The 22,749-nt window shown below is 51.2% G+C and overlaps 1 protein-coding gene across 1 annotated transcript in view; it reads right to left on the reverse strand.

Moving 5' to 3' along the window:
- Nucleotides 1-222: 222 nt before the first annotated feature.
- The window catches only part of fryl (furry homolog, like), a gene marked incomplete at its 3' end in the record, with an annotated part of 62,067 nt that continues 39,540 nt past the window's right edge, over nucleotides 223-22,749 (reverse strand). Inside the window, 26 exon segments of the mRNA XM_080506380.1 lie at nucleotides 223-435; nucleotides 437-610; nucleotides 2,248-2,424; nucleotides 8,964-9,125; nucleotides 9,627-9,803; nucleotides 10,138-10,212; nucleotides 12,441-12,602; nucleotides 12,674-12,874; nucleotides 14,158-14,298; nucleotides 14,367-14,635; nucleotides 15,059-15,657; nucleotides 15,731-15,825; nucleotides 16,293-16,480; nucleotides 16,553-16,674; nucleotides 16,959-17,160; nucleotides 17,323-17,505; nucleotides 17,697-17,800; nucleotides 17,872-18,022; nucleotides 18,087-18,199; nucleotides 18,693-18,777; nucleotides 18,859-19,027; nucleotides 19,098-19,238; nucleotides 19,316-19,584; nucleotides 20,543-20,711; nucleotides 20,801-20,900; nucleotides 20,977-21,131. Of these exon segments, the coding sequence (XP_080362506.1) occupies nucleotides 223-435; nucleotides 437-610; nucleotides 2,248-2,424; nucleotides 8,964-9,125; nucleotides 9,627-9,803; nucleotides 10,138-10,212; nucleotides 12,441-12,602; nucleotides 12,674-12,874; nucleotides 14,158-14,298; nucleotides 14,367-14,635; nucleotides 15,059-15,657; nucleotides 15,731-15,825; nucleotides 16,293-16,480; nucleotides 16,553-16,674; nucleotides 16,959-17,160; nucleotides 17,323-17,505; nucleotides 17,697-17,800; nucleotides 17,872-18,022; nucleotides 18,087-18,199; nucleotides 18,693-18,777; nucleotides 18,859-19,027; nucleotides 19,098-19,238; nucleotides 19,316-19,584; nucleotides 20,543-20,711; nucleotides 20,801-20,900; nucleotides 20,977-21,131 (4,596 nt within the window).

Raw genomic sequence — 22,749 nt, forward strand, 5'->3', positions numbered from 1 at the left:
TTCAGAGACGTCTTCATATTCAGAGACGTCCTCATATTCAGAGACGTCTCAGCTCTGCTCGTTGTAGAAACGAAGCAGGACACCGAACATGGACAGGATGTGGCCTCCTGTCCATGTTCGGTGCATCTTCACTGGGTTCGTTGTTTTGTTTTCATTTAGCTTAAAGCACATTTGTAGTTGGAACCTGGAGACCTGTGCTTCCTTCATGGTTCTCTGAAGGTCTTACCTGGACATGCCGGAGAAGTCTGCCTCCTCCTCCTCGCAGCGCTCGTCCAGCTCCTTCAGGGCCTGAGTCACATCCTCTTCCCACACCGAGCCACAGGTGCTGTCGGGGTCCGGGTCCGGGTCCGGGATCGTGGGCAGACCAAGAGGCAGGACCGTCTGGGACTCGTCTTCACAGAGGAACCCGGGCGGAGTGTCTGTGGCCGGGCGGGGGAGGGGGGGCCGGGTCCAGGTCCTCTCGAGGGTCCGGGGGTTCTGGAGGATCCTGCGGCTCCTGAAGGCAGCACAGGTCTGGAGGGTCAGAGGGCAGAGGGGGGGCGCTGCAGAACCCCGTGTCCTCGCTCACACTGCTGCTCAGCTCGTCCCCGGCAGTCATGCTCACGGCGTCCTGCCATCCAAACAGAGACACGCTTCGTTTCACTGTGGAGGAAGGACAGCTGAGGAAAGTGGACTTATCAGGTATTGGAAGCGTCTGGGCGGCGGATCTTAGTGGATCTTAGCAGATCTTAGTGGATCTTAGCGGATCTTAGCAGATCTTAGTGGATCTTAGCAGATCTTAGCGGATCTTAGTGGATCTTAGTGGATCTTAGCGGATCTTAGTGGATCTTAGCGGATCTTAGCGGATCTTAGCAGATCTTAGTGGATCTTAGCAGATCTTAGTGGATCTTAGCGGATCTTAGTGGATCTTAGCAGATCTTAGTGGATCTTAGCGGATCTTAGTGGATCTCATTCATACTGAGAACAGACGAACCCCGGTATCGCTAGAAGTCGACTCTACATCCAGAACCAGAGCACAAAGTTCTAGCAATGCTAAAAGAAGAAACCTTTAACCGCTAATTGTGAAGACGACCTCTCAGGATCCGAGAAACAAAAGCTAACGAGCAGAGAATACAGAAAAACCAGAGTTACACTCTGCAGCCCAACATCAACCACGACATGACTCAAAGCAGAGTCTTTACGGTGAGCAGCTGGAAGCAGCTGGAAGCAGCTGGAAGCTGCTGCGGCGCCCTGCACACACGTACGGCTGGTTTCTGAGCGGCGCTGCGTTGCTGCACACGCCTAATGGGTTGATGCACGATGCAACAAAAACAGCTAAATAAAGTAGAAGCGCTCATTAAATGAGGCTCCTTGGTTACGTTCAGATTCACGTTGCATACGTTTGCTCCGTTGACGTAAATCCCACATGCAGCAGGCCTTTAATGAAGAGAAGTGGTTGTTCCCGTAGAGCCTAATGCGCGGGTGGCAGACGGCCAGTACATCACAGAGACGGCGGCGATATTACAGAAAGCTTTCACAAGTGGCCTTCCTGCAGTATTGACGGTTTTATCTGGGCTCATTACACTAAGAGCCGCGGTGATGGCGGAGATGTCCTTGACGTGACATTGAGACCAGCAGCAACACCGACTTCCTACAAAGTTGCCTTCAGCTTCGCTCACAAATGTTCTGCACATAGAACCATGGGACTGAATACGGAGGTTCTTGCAGGACCGGTCCAGATACTCACCGTGGTTAGTACAAGTGGTACATGTCAGTAGCGGTAGACGACACGAGGACGACTACAGATGTTAATATGGCGATGAACGGAAGGACGGCTCTTCATGAACCTGAACACATCTGGAGAAGGACTCATACTCACTGCGCCGCTGGAGACAAAGGAGCTGCTGTGCCTCTCAAAGGTTTTAGTTGAGTGTCAGTTGATGAGTCATTGGAGGTGAGCAGTAACAGCTGACCTGAGGTGAAATTTACTTTCCCCAGAATCACAAGGTCAAGCGTCACCAGTAGGAAGGAAGGGGGCGCTAAAGAGCTGCCGTCAGCCACACCAGAGCCCAGAGCAAGAGGAGCGGTTGTACAAGCAGCAGAAACAGCCGAAGCAGACGACAAGAGAACCTGCACTCTGACCCAACCCAAAGCAAGGCAGCGAGCCGCCGGGCCAAACTACAAAACACAGCAGAGCAGAGACGCAGAAAGACGAGCTAGAAAGCACCCGAGCGCCACACTTTATTTTCTGCCCCCGATTGATCGCACCTCAGGCAGCTGGCTGCTGCTGCTGTCTGACTGGGCCTCCAAGAGGGGGCTGCCCGGGGCAGGGAGGGGGGGCGGGGGGGGCAGGGGGGGCGGGCCGCTGCTGGACGAGTCCTGGGACGGCTGCAGGGACTCCACATGGTTGGACGCCGTGTCGTCCGTGGCAGAGTCACTGTTCAGCTGCAGACCAAACACAAAACAGCTCGTTAGATCAAAACACGACGTTCAGCAAGTTCACTAAACTAACCCAAACTTAGTCCTGAGCCGAAACTAACCCAAACTTAGTCCTGAGCCGAAACTAACCCAAACTTAGTCCTGAGCCTAAACTAACCCAAACTTAGTCCTGAGCCTAAACTAACCCAAACTTAGTCCTGAGCCTAAACTAACCCAAACTTAGTCCTGAGCCGAAACTAACCCAAACTTAGTCCTGAGCCTAAACTAACCCAAACTTAGTCCTGAGCCTAAACTAACCCAAACTTAGTCCTGAGCCGAAACTAACCCAAACTTAGTCCTGAGCCGAAACTAACCCAAACTTAGTCCTGAGCCTAAACTAACCCAAACTTAGTCCTGAGCCGAAACTAACCCAAACTTAGTCCTGAGCCTAAACTAACCCAAACTTAGTCCTGAGCCTAAACTAACCCAAACTTAGTCCTGAGCCTAAACTAACCCAAACTTAGTCCTGAGCCGAAACTAACCCAAACTTAGTCCTGAGCCTAAACTAACCCAAACTTAGTCCTGAGCCTAAACTAACCCAAACTTAGTCCTGAACCTAAACTAACCCAAACTTAGTCCTGAACCTAAACTAACCCAAACTTAGTCCTGAACCTAAACTAACCCAAACTTTGTCCTTAACCTAAACTAACCCAAACTTTGTCCTTAGCCTAAACTAACCCAAACTTTGTCCTTAGCCTAAACTAACCCAAACTTTGTCCTTAGCCTAAACTAACCCAAACTTTGTCCTTAGCCTAAACTAACCCAAACTTTGTCCTTAGCCTAAACTAACCCAAACTTTGTCCTTAACCTAAACTAACCCAAACTTTGTCCTTAACCTAAACTAACCCAAACTTTGTCCTTAACCTAAACTTAGTCCTTAACCTAAACTAACCCAAACTTAGTCCTGAACCTAAACTAACCCAAACTTAGTCCTGAACCTAAACTAACCCAAACTTAGTCCTGAACCTAAACTAACCCAAACTTAGTCCTTAACCTAAACTAACCCAAACTTTGTCCTTAACCTAAACTAACCCAAACTTTGTCCTTAACCTAAACTAACCCAAACTTAGTCCTGAACCTAAACTAACCCAAACTTTGTCCTTAACCTAAACTAACCCAAACTTAGTCCTGAGCCTAAACTAACCCAAACTTAGTCCTGAGCCTAAACTAACCCAAACTTAGTCCTGAGCCGAAACTAACCCAAACTTAGTCCTGAGCCGAAACTAACCCAAACTTAGTCCTGAGCCTAAACTAACCCAAACTTAGTCCTGAGCCGAAACTAACCCAAACTTAGTCCTGAGCCTAAACTAACCCAAACTTAGTCCTGAGCCTAAACTAACCCAAACTTAGTCCTGAGCCTAAACTAACCCAAACTTAGTCCTGAGCCGAAACTAACCCAAACTTAGTCCTGAGCCTAAACTAACCCAAACTTAGTCCTGAGCCTAAACTAACCCAAACTTAGTCCTGAACCTAAACTAACCCAAACTTAGTCCTGAACCTAAACTAACCCAAACTTAGTCCTGAACCTAAACTAACCCAAACTTTGTCCTTAACCTAAACTAACCCAAACTTTGTCCTTAGCCTAAACTAACCCAAACTTTGTCCTTAGCCTAAACTAACCCAAACTTTGTCCTTAGCCTAAACTAACCCAAACTTTGTCCTTAGCCTAAACTAACCCAAACTTTGTCCTTAGCCTAAACTAACCCAAACTTTGTCCTTAACCTAAACTAACCCAAACTTTGTCCTTAACCTAAACTAACCCAAACTTTGTCCTTAACCTAAACTTAGTCCTTAACCTAAACTAACCCAAACTTAGTCCTGAACCTAAACTAACCCAAACTTAGTCCTGAACCTAAACTAACCCAAACTTAGTCCTGAACCTAAACTAACCCAAACTTAGTCCTTAACCTAAACTAACCCAAACTTTGTCCTTAACCTAAACTAACCCAAACTTTGTCCTTAACCTAAACTAACCCAAACTTAGTCCTGAACCTAAACTAACCCAAACTTTGTCCTTAACCTAAACTAACCCAAACTTAGTCCTGAGCCTAAACTAACCCAAACTTAGTCCTGAGCCTAAACTAACCCAAACTTAGTCCTGAGCCGAAACTAACCCAAACTTAGTCCTGAGCCGAAACTAACCCAAACTTAGTCCTGAGCCTAAACTAACCCAAACTTAGTCCTGAGCCGAAACTAACCCAAACTTAGTCCTGAGCCTAAACTAACCCAAACTTAGTCCTGAGCCTAAACTAACCCAAACTTAGTCCTGAGCCTAAACTAACCCAAACTTAGTCCTGAGCCGAAACTAACCCAAACTTAGTCCTGAGCCTAAACTAACCCAAACTTAGTCCTGAGCCTAAACTAACCCAAACTTAGTCCTGAACCTAAACTAACCCAAACTTAGTCCTGAACCTAAACTAACCCAAACTTAGTCCTGAACCTAAACTAACCCAAACTTTGTCCTTAACCTAAACTAACCCAAACTTTGTCCTTAGCCTAAACTAACCCAAACTTTGTCCTTAGCCTAAACTAACCCAAACTTTGTCCTTAGCCTAAACTAACCCAAACTTTGTCCTTAGCCTAAACTAACCCAAACTTTGTCCTTAGCCTAAACTAACCCAAACTTTGTCCTTAACCTAAACTAACCCAAACTTTGTCCTTAACCTAAACTAACCCAAACTTTGTCCTTAACCTAAACTTAGTCCTTAACCTAAACTAACCCAAACTTAGTCCTGAACCTAAACTAACCCAAACTTAGTCCTGAACCTAAACTAACCCAAACTTAGTCCTGAACCTAAACTAACCCAAACTTAGTCCTTAACCTAAACTAACCCAAACTTTGTCCTTAACCTAAACTAACCCAAACTTTGTCCTTAACCTAAACTAACCCAAACTTAGTCCTGAACCTAAACTAACCCAAACTTTGTCCTTAACCTAAACTAACCCAAACTTTGTCCTTAACCTAAACTAACCCAAACTTTGTCCTTAACCTAAACTAACCCAAACTTTGTCCTTAACCTAAACTAACCCAAACTTTGTCCTTAACCTAAACTTAGTCCTTAACCTAAACTAACCCAAACCTAGTCCTTAACCTAAACTAGCCTAAACCTAGTCCTTAACACAGCAGGAACCATCAGTCCAGTCCGGTACAAACACAGAAGCACCAGGTAACCCACGATCCTCCAGGAGAAATAAACCTCAATCACTTCCAAAGGCACATGAACAAGTTAAAGAATCAATGAACCCATTTGATCAATGTATTGATCTGAAACGGCACGTTGGTGACTATAAAGGGTTAAATCCACTGAAGGACACTAATGATTGGAATGAAAATACTTCATCACTGGAGAGAACTCTTCCCAGTGGGACGGAGGTGAAGAACAGTAGAGTAGTAATAGATCTCTACTCCTACTGACTGCATGTGCAGACGTAATGAAGTAATGAAGTAATAAAGTAATAAAGTAATAAAGTAATAGTGTCCCTGGCTGACATGAAGCATCAGGACTCTTTAGGGACGATGGACCATGAAGGTGTTTGGTCTCCTGGACAGACGGAGGAAGACACAACAAGCTTGTCTGGTCTCCAGCTGGAAGCAGGACATGCTGAGGCCTCAACAACTGTCCGTCTTCATTTCTCTGGACGTTTGTCTTCGGCCTGCAGGGGGCGCTGTGGAGTCCCACACTCCCTTCACTTGCTGCTGGACATGTGCTTAACTGGTGATTTAATGTTTTTAACCACTTAAAATAGCGTATTAATTGCACTTAAACAACTGAAATGATGCTTACAGAACAAGCAGAGAATTTTAGGCTTTTTAGTTTTTCACTTCCTCTCAGGCTCATATTTTAAATATCAGTTGGTATTTCTTTTATCCCCGGGAGTAATCATTTTGTAAATACCTCAACTCAACATACAACTAAACCCAGAATGTTTGAGGAGATGTTTCACAGCTCATGGTCTCACTAGCAGGATGAAGAAGGAAGGAAGAGAAGGAAAACATCCCAGGAGACGGAGGACAAGCAGATCTGCACAAGTCCTTGATAGCAAAGCAAAGGATGAGGTTTGGAGACGAGCAGCCAGACTTCTAGTGAAGGTGAAGAGACGCTACGGTGCTACCCAATTTAACCGACTGATGACACGTCAATAAACAGGAATTTAACCGACTGACGACACGTCAATAAACAGGAATTTAACCGACTGACGACACGTCAATAAACAGGAATTTAACCGACTGATGACGCGTCAATAAACAGGAATTTAACCGACTGATGACACGTCAATAAACAGGAATTTAACCGACTGATGACACGTCAATAAACAGGAATTTAACCGACTGATTCAACTTTCAGTTCTTTGTTCCGACGCGTCAAACTCCAAACTCCAAACCTTTACTGAGGAACAGCATGAAGTCAGCAGGAACATTTAAAGCTGCTGAGCTCCACTTCTTTATTTCATGACGTCTCCGTCAGCCAAGCAGCAAGTATGAAGCCACGCCCCCGCCACGCCCCCGCCACGCCGCCAGCAGCCACACACACACACCCAGACACACCCCATGCCAGCAGGCTGTGAGTAGCAGGGAGGTGTGGTGGGTGGGTGGGTGGGGTAGGTAGGTAGGTAGGTGGGTGGGGTAGGTGGGTGTGGTAGGTGGGTGGGTGGGGTAGGTGGGTGTGGTAGGTGGGTGGGTGGGGTAGGTGGGTGTGGTAGGTAGGTGAGGTAGGTAGGTAGGTAGGTGGGTGGGGTAGGTGGGTGTGGTAGGTAGGTGTGGTAGGTAGGTGAGGTAGGTAGGTGGGTGGGGTAGGTGGGTGTGGTAGGTAGGTGTGGTAGGTAGGTGAGGTAGGTAGGTAGGTGGGTGTGGTAGGTAGGTAGGTAGGTAGGTGTGGTAGGTAGGTGTGGTAGGTAGGTAGGTAGGTAGGTGGGGTAGGTGGGTGTGGTAGGTAGGTGAGGTAGGTAGGTGGGTAGGTAAGTAGGTGGGTGGGGTAGGTGGGTGGGTGGGTGGGGTAGGTAGGTGAGGTAGGTAGGTGAGGTAGGTAGGTGGGTGGGGTAGGTGGGTGTGGTAGGTAGGTGTGGTAGGTAGGTGAGGTAGGTAGGTAGGTGGGTGTGGTAGGTAGGTAGGTAGGTAGGTGTGGTAGGTAGGTGTGGTAGGTAGGTAGGTAGGTGAGGTAGGTAGGTGTGGTAGGTAGGTAGGTAGGTGAGGTAGGTAGGTGTGGTAGGTAGGTGAGGTAGGTAGGTGTGGTAGGTAGGTAGGTAGGTGAGGTAGGTAGGTGAGGTAGGTAGGTAGGTGGGGTAGGTAGGTAGGTAGGTGGGTGGGGTAGGTGGGTGTGGTAGGTGGGTGGGTGGGGTAGGTGGGTGGGGTAGGTGGGTGTGGTAGGTGGGTGGGTGGGGTAGGTGGGTGTGGTAGGTAGGTGAGGTAGGTAGGTAGGTAGGTGGGTGGGGTAGGTGGGTGTGGTAGGTAGGTGTGGTAGGTAGGTGAGGTAGGTAGGTGGGTGGGGTAGGTGGGTGTGGTAGGTAGGTGTGGTAGGTAGGTGAGGTAGGTAGGTAGGTGGGTGTGGTAGGTAGGTAGGTAGGTAGGTAGGTAGGTGTGGTAGGTAGGTGTGGTAGGTAGGTAGGTAGGTAGGTGGGGTAGGTGGGTGTGGTAGGTAGGTGAGGTAGGTAGGTGGGTAGGTAAGTAGGTGGGTGGGGTAGGTGGGTGGGTGGGTGGGGTAGGTAGGTGAGGTAGGTAGGTGAGGTAGGTAGGTGGGTGTGGTAGGTAGGTGTGGTAGGTAGGTGAGGTAGGTAGGTGGGTGTGGTAGGTAGGTGTGGTAGGTAGGTGAGGTAGGTAGGTAGGTGGGTGTGGTAGGTAGGTAGGTAGGTGTGGTAGGTAGGTGTGGTAGGTAGGTAGGTAGGTGAGGTAGGTAGGTGTGGTAGGTAGGTAGGTAGGTGAGGTAGGTAGGTGTGGTAGGTAGGTGAGGTAGGTAGGTGTGGTAGGTAGGTGTGGTAGGTAGGTAGGTAGGTGTGGTAGGTAGGTGAGGTAGGTAGGTGTGGTAGGTAGGTGTGGTAGGTAGGTGAGGTAGGTAGGTAGGTAGGTGAGGTAGGTGTGGTAGGTAGGTGAGGTAGGTAGGTAGGTGAGGTAGGTAGGTGGGGTAGGTGAGGTAGGTAGGTGAGGTAGGTAGGTGGGGTAGGTGAGGTAGGTAGGTGAGGTAGGTGAGGTAGGTAGGTGAAGTAGGTAGGTAGGTAGGTGAGGTAGGTAGGTGGGGTAGGTGAGGTAGGTAGGTGAAGTAGGTAGGTAGGTAGGTGAGGTAGGTAGGTGGGGTAGGTGAGGTAGGTATGTAGGTGAGGTAGGTAGGTGAGGTAGGTAGGTAGGTGAGGTAGGTAGGTGAGGTAGGTAGGTGAGGTAGGTAGGTGAGGTAGGTGAGGTAGGTAGGTGAGGTAGGTAGGTAGGTAGGTGAGGTAGGCAGGCGGGGCCGGAGGAGCCTGACTCCAGAGAGACTTACAAGGCGGGGGCCGGGGGGAACCCTGCTAGCGCTCAGTACCTCCTCCTCAGAAGACTCGTCCGTGTCCTCGTGGTTGGTGAGGTTGAGGCTCGGCGTGCTGCCGGTGTACTGACACTCCTGCAGAGACGGCGTGTCTCCTTTGTCCATGCTCTCCAGGGAGCGGCGCCGGACCCCCCAGTTGAAGTTGTCCATGCTCTCCCCCTGCAGAAGACCAACCACCATGAGACAACAGAGCCGCGGCACAAACGGAAGACACAAACGAGGGACGGGACAAAAACCCAACAAAACAACTCAGAACTCAAAGGGACAGACAAACAAAAGGTCATGTGCTTGAGAGGGTGAGACGCCGTCTCTCTACAACCGAGGACAATCAGGAGACGAGACTCTAGAGGTCAAACGTTCACAAGCACAGGCTGTACAGACGCATGAGTGAAGGACAGAGACGTTGGACAGCGTGGAGCCACGTCTCTACAGGGACAGACTTACCTGCAACTCCTTGTGGCAAGAGAAGAGAAGAACACGTGTTAACAGGCTGAAGGCAGGAAGTGATAGAAGACTTGTGTTGAACAGGAGGAGCAGTGAACTGGGGACGTGTCCCAGCAGGAGGTCCAGATGTCTACAACCTAGCTGGACATTGTCCTCCTCAACACGTCTCCAGTTCCCCACACACTGACCCCGGTCTGGAGACGAGCAGGTCCTCACCTCGGCGTCCTCCAGCTCCACGTCCAGGAAGTCAAAGTCCTTAAAGACCCCAAACTGCTGCTCACTGCCGGCGTCCTCCGCCTGCACCTCCTCCTCCCGCACCACCTCCTCCACCGTGGGGATCAGGCTGGTCTGCTGGTCGCCACCGTCCAGGTCCTCGCTGGACGAGAACACCACCTGCAGGAAGACAGGACGTGTGAGGAACACCACCCTCATGAAGACAGGACGTGTGAGGAACACCACCCTCATGAAGACATGACGTGTGAGGAACACCACCCTCATGAAGACAGGACGTGTGAGGAACACCACCCTCATGAAGACATGACGTGTGAGGAACACCACCCTCATGAAGACAGGACGTGTGAGGAACACCACCCTCATGAAGACAGGACGTGTGAGGAACACCACCCTCATGAAGACAGGACGTGTGAGGAACACCACCCTCATGAAGACAGGACGTGTGAGGAACACCACCCTCATGAAGACAGGACGTGTGAGGCGAGGGTCTTACGGAGGGGTTCTTGGGGACGCCGGCCTCGGGGCCACAGAGGGACAGGACGTTCATGAGCCTCTCTCTGGTCCGTCTCTGCAACAAGAACACAGGACGGGGTCAGGAGGAACCTCTTGATTCACACTGGGTGGAGCAGTGACGAAGCTCCACCCAGAAATATGACAAACTGCTCGCTCATCATTTGACTTTTGGCACATTTGTTGAAACCTTGTTGTGGTGAAAGATTCAACATTTCTGAATGGATCAACAACAAACTGACTGTGTTGTAAATAACTGGTTAAAACTGGATCACACAATGTTTTTCATATTATAAAATAATATTTCTCAATCGTGTCGAGATGAATCGGCATTAATAAGCTCTGTTCTTCTAGTGAAGATTCTTTTTCAAAGCAATACGTCACAATTTACACAGCTGAGGGAACATTCCACTCACTTTTCAGTTTGTGGTTCTAAATGGTTGTTGACGTTTAGCAAAAGTTTTACTCTCCATGTGGACATCAAGTCAACATTTGTTTGTTTCTCTGTATCGGGATTTCTTCAAATATTGAAGGTGAACGATGTGAAAAGGCAGAATTACAGATTACGGTTCCTCCCCGGGGTGCAAGGCGTGTTGTGGGAGAAGTATTGTGAGTGTGGTGAAGCTTCACTGTGACCAGTGGTCAGGTTGTACAGAGAGCAGTGGTCAGAGCAGTGGTCAGGTTGTCCAGAGAGCAGTGGTCAGAGAGCAGTGGTCAGAGAGCAGTGGTCAGAGAGCAGTGGTCAGGTTGTCCAGAGAGCAGTGGTCAGGTTGTCCAGAGAGCAGTGTTCAGGTTGTCCAGAGAGCAGTGGTCAGAGAGCAGTGGTCAGAGAGCAGTGGTCAGGGTGGTCAGAGAGCAGTGGTCAGAGCAGTGGTCAGGTTGTCCAGAGAGCAGTGGTCAGGTTGTCCAGAGAGCAGTGGTCAGAGCAGTGGTCAGAGAGCAGTGGTCTGGGTGGTCAGAGAGCAGTGGTCAGGTTGTCCAGAGAGCAGTGGTCAGGGTGGTCAGAGAGCAGTGGTCAGGTTGTCCAGAGAGCAGTGGTCAGGGTGGTCAGAGAGCAGTGGTCAGGTTGTCCAGAGAGCAGTGGTCAGAGAGCAGTGGTTAGAGAGCAGTGGTTAGAGAGCAGTGGTCAGGTTGTACAGAGAGCAGTGGTCAGGTTGTCCAGAGAGCAGTGGTCAGGTTGTCCAGAGAGCAGTGGTCAGGGTGGTCAGAGAGCAGTGGTCAGGTTGTCCAGAGAGCAGTGGTCAGGGTGGTCAGAGAGCAGTGGTCAGGTTGTCCAGAGAGCAGTGGTCAGAGAGCAGTGGTCAGAGAGCAGTGGTCAGAGAGCAGTGGTCAGGTTGTCCAGAGAGCAGTGGTCAGGTTGTCCAGAGAGCAGTGTTCAGGTTGTCCAGAGAGCAGTGGTCAGAGAGCAGTGGTCAGAGAGCAGTGGTCAGGGTGGTCAGAGAGCAGTGGTCAGAGCAGTGGTCAGGTTGTCCAGAGAGCAGTGGTCAGGTTGTCCAGAGAGCAGTGGTCAGAGCAGTGGTCAGAGAGCAGTGGTCTGGGTGGTCAGAGAGCAGTGGTCAGGTTGTCCAGAGAGCAGTGGTCAGGGTGGTCAGAGAGCAGTGGTCAGGTTGTCCAGAGAGCAGTGGTCAGGGTGGTCAGAGAGCAGTGGTCAGGTTGTCCAGAGAGCAGTGGTCAGAGAGCAGTGGTTAGAGAGCAGTGGTTAGAGAGCAGTGGTCAGGTTGTACAGAGAGCAGTGGTCAGGTTGTCCAGAGAGCAGTGGTCAGGTTGTCCAGAGAGCAGTGGTCAGGGTGGTCAGAGAGCAGTGGTCAGGTTGTCCAGAGAGCAGTGGTCAGGGTGGTCAGAGAGCAGTGGTCAGGTTGTCCAGAGAGCAGTGGTCAGAGAGCAGTGGTTAGAGAGCAGTGGTTAGAGAGCAGTGGTCAGGTTGTACAGAGAGCAGTGGTCAGGTTGTCCAGAGAGCAGTGGTCAGGTTGTCCAGAGAGCAGTGGTCAGAGAGCAGTGGTCAGGTTGTCCAGAGAGCAGTGGTCAGGGTGGTCAGAGAGCAGTGGTCAGGTTGTCCAGAGAGCAGTGGTCAGGTTGTCCAGAGAGCAGTGGTCAGAGCAGTGGTCAGAGAGCAGTGGTCAGGGTGGTCAGAGAGCAGTGGTCAGGTTGTACAGAGAGCAGTGGTCAGGTTGTCCAGAGAGCAGTGGTCAGAGAGCAGTGGTCAGGTTGTCCAGAGAGCAGTGGTCAGAGAGCAGTGGTCAGAGAGCAGTGGTCAGGTTGTCCAGAGCTACGTTGGTCAGACGGTACCTGGGAGAGCTGAGGCCTCTTCCAGCTGACCTGAACCAGCCCGTTGGAGTTGGAGCCTGAGGAGGTGGAGGAGGTGCTCCTGGTGACCGCGATCACCTGCGGCTTCCCGTTCCGGCCGGCCGCCGTCCGCTGGTCACCGTACTTATGGCCGATGATCGGCGTCTGTGGAACGACATCGTGACAAGGTGACGTCCAGGAAACCCCGAGGGCTGCGGGAGTCCTGCTACACTGACCTCTGAGATGTCGAAGTGGAAGTCCAGCGTCTTGCCCGGCAGCTCCTTAGAAGAGTTGTTGAAGATACGTGTGAAGGCGATTTCTGGAGAGCCGCAGGACTCGGAGCTGTAGGAGCGCTGCACGTCGTCCGGAACCACCAGGCTGGCGGAGCGCGACACCACCAGCTTCAGAATGTTCTGGGCCTCCTTCCAGTGTGGACTCTAGGAAACAAGCATCATGACGGACTGACGGTTAGGAGTCTGAGAGCAGGTCCCAGTTCTGCTCCAGAACCCACCATCCACCAGAACCCCACCACCCACCAGAACAACCACAAGGTCCCAGTTCTGCTCCAGAACCCCACCATCCACCAGAACAACCACAAGGTCCCAGTTCTGCTCCAGAACCCCACCACCCACCAGAACAACCACGGCTCCAGTGGTAAAGGCTCCATGAAGAGCTTTAGCCTTTAACAAACTAAACAAAGACCATGAAAGACTTTCTGCTGGTATTCATATGGTCCACCATGTCTGTGGTAACGGTCGCTTGTCCCCGTTAACATTTTAGAACTGTGACGTCGCTAAACTTGTCAACAACTGTGGAGATCCAGGTTTGAGCCCGAGCTTAAACTCATGAATATAAAGCAATGACATATTTGATTTCAGAGTACTAGCAGTTGAACATAATCTGTTTTTGATCAAAACTATATTCCCACATTCATTCTCTGAAAATTCTTCTGTGGCCAAAATCCCCCATAAAGTCATTGTGACCAAAACAACAGACTGAGCAGCCTAAGAGGAAAGACTGTTGTTTGGGTTCTGGTTCTGCAGACCGTCCGTCCAAAGTCCAGAAAGCACTCAATTCCAGGAAGGACCATGAAGCCTGAAGGCTTCAGCGTCAGGATATGGGGGTTTCTTAAACCAGCGTCGGGCCTATTTTCACCTCACGGCGATTATGAATCACTTTGAAAATATGTCTAAAACGGAAGAGGTCATGTTGCATCATGTAAGTGTCTCTTTGTTGTGGTCAGTGTATGGAACTAAACTGTATTTTTACAAGATCAAACAGTTAGCACTGAAAATGATTCAACATAATCCATTTGAATGAAACATTCTGGTGCAAAATACAAAGAAGTGTAAAACAAACTGGTGTAAAAGCTCCTTGGTGGAACCAGATGAGCCTCTGGTGGTTTCTGTTCCCTGCTGGTCAGAGAACATCCAACTCCTCACCCACCCTGTGAGCTAGGCTCCGCCCCTCTGCAACCGGCATCGTTAGTTATGGAACGTTAAGGAAGTGAACCAGAGTGCAGTATGGAGACAATTGAATATTCTAATAATCCGGTCCAGTCCAAGTATTTGGGCCGTTTCCGTGTCGCTCAGCTTGAAATGTTGCAGAAAAGCCGTCTGTGTGGTTCTGCAGGATTCCTCCAGCGTGTTCACCATGTGACTGGATTCTCTTTACACAGAAATGTTTCATATCAAACCGTGGTTTGCTTGCAGTGCCTCACCTGAACATACTTGCCGATGATCTTCATGATCTCCAGGTTAAACTGCTTGACGGGCGCCGCCGACAGCTCGATGTGACTCAGCAAGCTGTAGATGATCTGCAGCAAGGACTGCTGCATGCTGGGAAGGCCCTTCTCCAGGAGCTACGACACACGGGGTTCAGTCAAGGCGGGTCTTCCTCACGTGACCACGACACGACCACGCGTCTTACCTCGGCGAGGTAGGTGACCAGGTTGAGGGTCCGCTCGGCGAAGGCGTCGTGGACGTAGCGACAGACCACGTTGATCCAGTTGGTGCAGTCTCGGGAGTAGCTGTGCGTGCTGTACAGACTCATCATGTGGGCCAGGTTGGACAGCGTGGCCGACTTCTCCTCAGCACACACCTTGGCGATCTGATCCGCCGTCTCCTTGCAGAAGGCCGTGGGGCTGTCGAAGTGCTGGATCAGGTGCGGCAGGAGGCACAAGATGTTCAGAGGAAACCCTGCATGGAGGAACCACCGAGGAAATCAACGAGCGGAATGAAGCTCACAAAACCAGCAAAGTAAAGACAGAACAAGCTAGAACAGTAAGGAGCATTAAAGAATGAACACCTGAACAACGTTGTAAAACCCACTTTTATTCTTAAAGCCGTCGTGTGGTCCCCTGACTTTTTATTTATTCTATTGCTTTTTAAGCATTCTTACATTTCTATTTATTCTTTTAAATTGTTTTATTCTTATTTGTAGTTTTTAATCTGTTTTTATGGTTTTATACTAATTTAGTGTTGAAACTAATTTGCATTGTTTTAGTTTGATTGTTTATGTGCAGTCTCATGTGCAGCACTTTGGAAACGCTCTGTTGTTAAAGTGTGCTCTATAAACAGATATAAAGCAAGTGGCCTGGACAGCGCTGGAGAATCGTCTACCTGCGACTTGTGACGGGTCGACCAGCGTCTGTCTGGACACAGTGATGAGCTTGCTGAGCAGGTGGATGGTGAGCTCCTGGGTGGAGGGCGAGGTGAAGCCCTTGAGGAAGAGCTGCAGCAGCCCGGGGAAGTTGTACCACTTGAGCTTGTCCCGCACCGCCTCCAGGCGCCCCCTGCTGTCCGCCCGGTCCAGAGGCAGCTGCCCCAGCAGCTTGTTGAGCAAACGCAGAGCCAGCAGATACTCAAACTCGTAGTCCGACTCCAGCAAGGAGACGGCGATCCAGAACACCGTGGCCATGAGGTTGGAAGGGTCCACCGGTGGAGCGGGTTCCCCCCCCGGACTTCCTCCCCCGCCCAGCGCCGATAAGCTCCTGGTCCTCGCCAGGTTCCCGTGGCTTCCCCCCAGGCGGTCCGCCACGTCCAAGGTGTTGCTCCTCCGCCGGTCGGCTTTCCGCTCGCTCAGCAGGCTGGCGCGCAGAGAGTTGCTGCGGGCGTGGACGTAGTGGTGGAGGCCGCCGCCGCCGCCGCCGTTCAGCTGGCCGGTGCTCTTCCTGTTGGAAGCAAACTTGGGCCCCAGCAGGTGGTCGCGAGGCGGGGTTCTGTGAAACCACAACACATCTCTGATGATCAGCTGACTACGGTCATGTGACATGTAGAGGTGGGGAGACTCACTGAGCCAGAGCAGCCAGCAGGTCGTAGTTCTTCAGACTGTCGGCCAGGGTGTCGATGCCGGACTCCAACGTGAGGAGAAGCTCGATGACGAAGCCCTGGAGAGGAAAACAACACATCCTACGTCAGCATTGCTGACACACACACACACACACACACACACACACACACACACACACACACACACACACACACACACACACACACACACACACACACACACACACACACACACACACACACACACACACACACACACACACACACACACACACACACACACACACACACACACACACACGGTGAATGTTTTAAACCCGTCAACGACCAAACAGCAGATCAGATAACCAACTGTTCTCCACATTCCTTAGTTTACCAAAGCAGCCACTGAGGGCAGGATAAAGTCGTTTCAACGTTACAGTGAATGTTACACTTATTTATTTTCCTGAAACATAAAAACCTCAGAATTAAAAAATGCACTTAATTGGACATGTGGTGTTTTTGTTCAAGAGGGCAGAGCAGCATGGTCTGCGTCTCCATCACTGCTATAATGACTACTAGCCACCTGAGCCTCCTCTCCTGGGTCTCCTACAGTCTCCACCAGTCGGGACAGGATGTCCGACAGCGTGGCCGGAGTCAGAGGTTGTTTCAGGGCCCTGAAAATCTGGAAGGAGCGACCGGCGTAGTGGCGAGACGAACAGGACAGAGCTGTCCTCAAGGCCACTTCACTCAGCAACGACTCCAGCTGGAAACCTGAAACGACATGATGTAGTGATAGAAGCGGCCGACTGGGCAGAATCGCACGGCGGCTCGGAGCCGTCAGACCTGGCTGGCAGTATCTGAAGACGGTGACCACGTGTCTGACGAAAACACTCAGCTGCTCGGCGCTCTTGATGTTGGGGTTCTTGGGCGCCACGTCCTCATGGTTCCAGAGTGGCCCCCGCTTCCTACAAGGACGGGGAGAATCGGGAGCATTACTAAGACGTCCCTCTCAAACATTACAGCTTTTCACACCAAATCCCACCGTCAAACTCATGCAAAGCAAAATACCCCCTCAGACACTGCTGGAAGCATGGAATCAAACAATTGGACAGAATCAGTCATGTGGTGAAGAAATCGATGACATTTAGTAAACTTGTAAGAAAAGACAGACTAAATGAGTTTTTCTCAGCAGGTCCATTCGAAGCGGTACGTCTCTGACCAGTCAGTTCCTTGAGACGCTGCTTCTCACCTTGACGTGATGAACTCAATGAGAGCTTTGGCCTTCTCGTCCTGCTCAGCAGTGACGTCCACCTCACTGAGGAGACTGGGGGACAGGTGGGACAGAGGAGTGCCTCCCACCCCCATGCTGATGCTGGAAGACGTGGAGCTGGAGCTCAGACCCGAGTCGGTCATCGGGGAGGGTTGGCAGTCTGGCAGCAACTCCTGCAGGCCTGGAAGGTGCAAGAAACATCCCCACAGGTCACCCTCTGATCTGGAGACCAGTGTTCTACTGCCACCTTGTGACTCACTGTGGAATAGCAGGACTCTTGAGAGTCAGTGATTCTTCCACTATTGCAGTCCTGCAGAGTTGTGAGTGTTGAAGCACCACTGACCTGTGAGGTTGAACTCTGGAGGCGCTGCCTTCACAGTCAGGACTTTGGGTTCGTTGTAGTCCCGGTTCCGTAGAAGCACCATGGCTACAGACTGGACACTGCTGCTTGCCCCCTGGACAACGAGCAGGTGGAGCAGCAGACGCTTGCAGTGCTCGTAGACCTCCGGGTGCTGGTGGTCCAGGCCTGAGGGACGGTGCAGTGCTGTTAGTTCCCCGTCCCGCCTGCCGCCACTGAAGGAACGTCTCACCTGAGCCGTGAGGCTAAACATCATCATTATTGATGCAGCGGATACCAAACCTCTGAAAGTAAGAGGACGTTCGTTCTGGGCAGACCAGCCTTTTAACCCTCCCCACACAGAAACTCCACAAGGTTACCGATGAAGACGGCGTGCAGCAGGAGGTGCAGGTAGGCGCTCCATTCCACCTTCACCCCGTGGTCCACAATGAGGTCCGTCAGCAGGATCACTGCGATGTTGCATCTGGGGAAGACAACATGTTAAGCCACTGAACCGTCGGGGCCGCCGTCCTCTCAGACGAGCCGCCGCCGGACCTGTGCAGCGGGACGGCCGACGCGTTGGTCTCCGGGAGGTAGTCCACCAGGGGAGACCAGCAGCCTCCGGTCGGGGGGAAGGGCAGCGGCTCCGGGCGGTTGTGGTCCATCACCTTCAGACGCCAGTTTGCATAAAGGGGCATGGAGTCACCTGCAACAGAGGGGGGTGAGTGGAGGCAGTGCTCATGGGGGGTGACTGGTGGTGTGCTACTGACTCTTCTCGTCCTCGTAGGAGCCTCCAGAGCTGCTGCTGTAGCGCGACTCCAGGCGGTGGTGCTGGCGGTTCAGGTTGCTGTTGAGGCCGCTGTAGATGTCCAGGTGGGTGTAGCTGCAGGCAGAGCAGTCCACAATGACTCCTACTGATACTACCTCAGGTCTGGATGAACCGTTCCTCTCGTGTGAACCACTCAAACATAACGGCAGTAATTCAAACTGTCAAGAGGGAAAAGGTTCTGATGGAGACCTTCGCTATGGTCTTCTGTACATTATGAGGGAAAAACGTTAAGAAATACCAAGTTGTGCAGCAAAAAGTATCACTAAATAAAATAAAATAATCAGGTTAACGAAGCCAGAAAATAAAAAAAACACTTTGTAAAGTCATTCCATTAGCTCGTTTCTGTTTTGAAAACTCTGCAGAGCTTAAAGTTATTCAACATGTCATGTTCAGGCTTTCAGAACAAAACGAGCAGGCTTTTCTTTTTGTAAGTCACAATGTTGAAGCCGTCAGGAGAAGAGCTGGAAGGTGCTGGTCACATGTCGGTTCACTTGTCACATGGCCAGACTGTAAAGATCTCCATGCTAAAGGGAGTGGCGTCCTGTACCTTTCCTCCATGTTGGAGTCTTTGACCTTGGCCTCATGGTGGCCATCGTTTCCTGGCACCATGGTGTTGCTACTGGAGGTTGTTCCTGCAGGGCAGACGACACATTCACCGTGTGGATCCTGGACGGGGGTCCGCCAGCGCCAGATGTGCTCCAGCTGCTACAAACCTGAGGTGACGGAGGGGACCTTGAAGCTGGAGGTGATGCGGTAGAAGGGGGGGTTGTCCATGTGGGTGACGGCCGAGCTGACGGCATCCGTCAACTCAAGCTCACACATCAGTTCCTCCAACAGCTGCATAGTTTTATCTCTGCCCAGGTACACCACCACTCGTTTCACCTGAGACAGACACACGTCAGACATCCTTCCCTGGACACGCTGGAGACTCTCCATGTGGACAGTGACTCACGTAGGGCAAGAGGCTGGGGTCACTGTTGACTCCTGACATGCTGATGAGGAAGTGCAGAATGATTTTGAGGTTCTTTGGCCAGCTGTCTGCTAACGTGGTCCACACGTTCTCAATCTCCGACCAGGCAAACTCATCGCCATACTGAAAGAAGGAAATCCGTTCATGATCAGTGAACACAGACTTTCTTCCGTAGATACAAATGCAGTGCAGCCTCTTACTTTGGCGGTCATGAACATGAGGTTGTTTAGCACCATGGTGGTTGCTCTCGGGGACCCCCACCCTTCTCCACGGAGCCACCTCCGGCTGTTCACCATCATGACCTCGCGGTCCTGCACCTCCTCCTCCTCCTCTCCGCTGCCGCAGTCCTCCGGCCGCCGTGGGATTGGCTTCAGGTCCACCAGCTCCACGTTGTTCATCCACGGCAGGAGGTAGTGCAACATCACCTGACGACCACCGGGATGCGCCGTCTGGATGCGGAGACTCACTTCTGCAATGAGCAGGAAGCAGGGTGACGGAGACTTCCTTCTATCAACATCGATTGATTTGTCAAACATTCAAAAGCACAGCGCCTGGCCAGCAACTCTTCCGTCTTCAGATGACTAATGACTCCGGCTGACTGCTCTAAACAAACAGGGAAAATCTCCCACCGTTGATTTTGTTATGCTGTACAGACATTTGTGAAAATCTCATACTTGATCAGACGTTAAGGAACAAAGTGACCAAAATCTCAGCCAAGTCGTTTTCTTTAAATACAAATAATTAAATATTGCACAGCCAGATATATTGATGTGCAAGGTGCAGGTGTGCATTTCTAAACATTTGCCCAACGTATACTAATACCGTTATCAGCTGACAGAACGGAATGACAATAAAGCACACAAGCTTGTCTGATGTCTTTATTTAAAAAACTAAACTACCTGTTGACCTATGAGCGACTCTGCCAGGATGAAACGTCCGGATTATCTTACATAAAACACCAACTGGCAAATTAATGTACAGGAACGTGTTTTTGTAGGTGTAAGAGGAGCAGTGAATCCTTGAACTGTCGAAGGATGGATGGATGGACGGATGGACGGAGGGACGGATGGAGGGACGGACGGACGGACGGATGGAAGGACAGATGGATGGAAGGACAGATGGATGGAAGGACAGATGGAGCGACGGATGGAAGGACGGATGGAAGGACAGATGGATGGAAGGACGGATGGGTGGATGGATGACGGATGGATGGATGGATGGACTGACAGCTTCTACTGCCAATTGTCTGGATTTACAACTGAGAGGTAAAATATGGTACCTTCCTTTGTGGTTTAACGACAGGTTGGATTTGTGTTAATGTGTAATTAAGGGGAGTTTGTTTTTAAACTTCCCCTGAATGCAGAACATCAGCGCCACCCTGTGGTGCCTCAGCAGACTGAAGACCTCTGACTGACACACACTCCAACCTGAGAAGACGGGCAGCGTGAGCTCTGGGTAGGTCCTGGCCAGCTCCTCAGACAGCTGGTAGTACGACACGGAGTAGAGGTGTGGCAGCGGCGACGGAGGCGTCAAGATGCCATCTGTTCGCTGGATCTCCAGTTTGTGAGCATAACGGAAGAGCTTGGGCTCCAGGATCTGTTGGCACAAGTCAGGAATCACAGCGTTGTTGAATAAAGGGCAACGACCACAGAGTTTCTGCGGTGGAGACGAGCGCCGACCCCGACCTGCAGCAGCTGCATGGCCACCTCGTAGATCTCCCTGGAAGAATCCGCCGCCTTGAAGAGAATCAAGTTCAGCAGCACCACAGTGTCAAACTGGTAATCCCTGAAGAAACAAACAGTCAGTCGGTGATAGCAGCTCTCCTCTGGATGTGTGGCGTTCAGCTGGGAAGGTGACCGACCTGCTGTGAAACACGTTGGCGATGGCCCTGAAGCAGCCCGCCGCCACCCGCCGGGAGCCGGTGTAACAACGGTCCACCGCCCAGAACATGAGGTTGCTCTGGTCGGGGTTCAACTCCAGCAGCAGCATCACAGCCTCACAGCCCAGCTGGTGAACCTGCAGCAGCCACACAACACAACACCACCTCAACACAACACAACACCACCTCAACACAACACCACCTCAACACAACACCACCTCAACACAAGCCGACGTCAACACAAGCCGACCTCAACACAACACCACCTCAACACAACACCACCTCAACACAACACCACCTCAACACAACGCGACCTCAACACAAGCCGACCTCAACACAAGCCGACCTCAACACAAGCCGACCTCAACACAAGCCGACCTCAACACAACACGACCTTAACACAACACCACCTCAACACAACACGACCTCAACACAACACGACCTCAACACAACACGACCTCAACACAACACGACCTCAACACGACACGACCTCAACACGACACCACCTCAACACGACACGACCTCAACACAACACCACCTCAACACAACACCACCTCAACACAACACCACCTCAACACAACACGACCTCAACACAACACGACCTCAACACAAGCCGACCTCAACACAAGCCGACCTCAACACGACACGACCTCAACACGACACGACCTCAACACGACACCACCTCAACACGACACCACCTCAACACGACACGACCTCAACACGACACGACCTCAACACGACACGACCTCAACACGACACGACCTCAACACGACACGACCTCAACACGACCTCAACACGACACCACCTCAACACAACACGACCTCAACACAACACCACCTCAACACAACACGACCTCAACACAACACCACCTCAACACAACACGACCTCAACACAACACCACCTCAACACAACACCACCTCAACACAATACGACCTGAACACAACACGACCTCAACACAACACCACCTCAACACAACGCGACCTCAACACAAGCCGACCTCAACACAAGCCGACCTCAACACAAGCCGACCTCAACACAACACGACCTCAACACAACACCACCTCAACACAACACGACCTCAACACAACACGACCTCAACACAACACGACCTCAACACAACACGACCTCAACACAACACGACCTCAACACAACACGACCTCAACACGACACGACCTCAACACGACACGACCTCAACACGACACGACCTCAACACGACACCACCTCAACACGACACCACCTCAACACGACACCACCTCAACACAACACCACCTCAACACAACACGACCTCAACACAACACGACCTCAACACAAGCCGACCTCAACACAAGCCGACCTCAACACGACACGACCTCAACACGACACGACCTCAACACGACACGACCTCAACACGACACCACCTCAACACGACACCACCTCAACACGACACCACCTCAACACGACACGACCTCAACACGACACGACCTCAACACGACACGACCTCAACACGACACGACCTCAACACGACACGACCTCAACACGACCTCAACACAACACCACCTCAACACAACACGACCTCAACACAACACCACCTCAACACAACACAACACCACCTCAACACAACACAACACGACCTCAACACAACACGACCTCAACACAACACCACCTCAACACAACACGACCTCAACACAACACCACCTCAACACAACACAACACGACCTCAACACAACACGACCTCAACACGACCTCAACACAACACGACCTCAACACAAGCCGACC

Source organism: Blennius ocellaris (assembly GCF_963422515.1).
Source record: "Blennius ocellaris genome assembly, chromosome: 12".
In the NCBI taxonomy this organism is placed as follows: Eukaryota; Metazoa; Chordata; class Actinopteri; order Blenniiformes; family Blenniidae; genus Blennius; species Blennius ocellaris.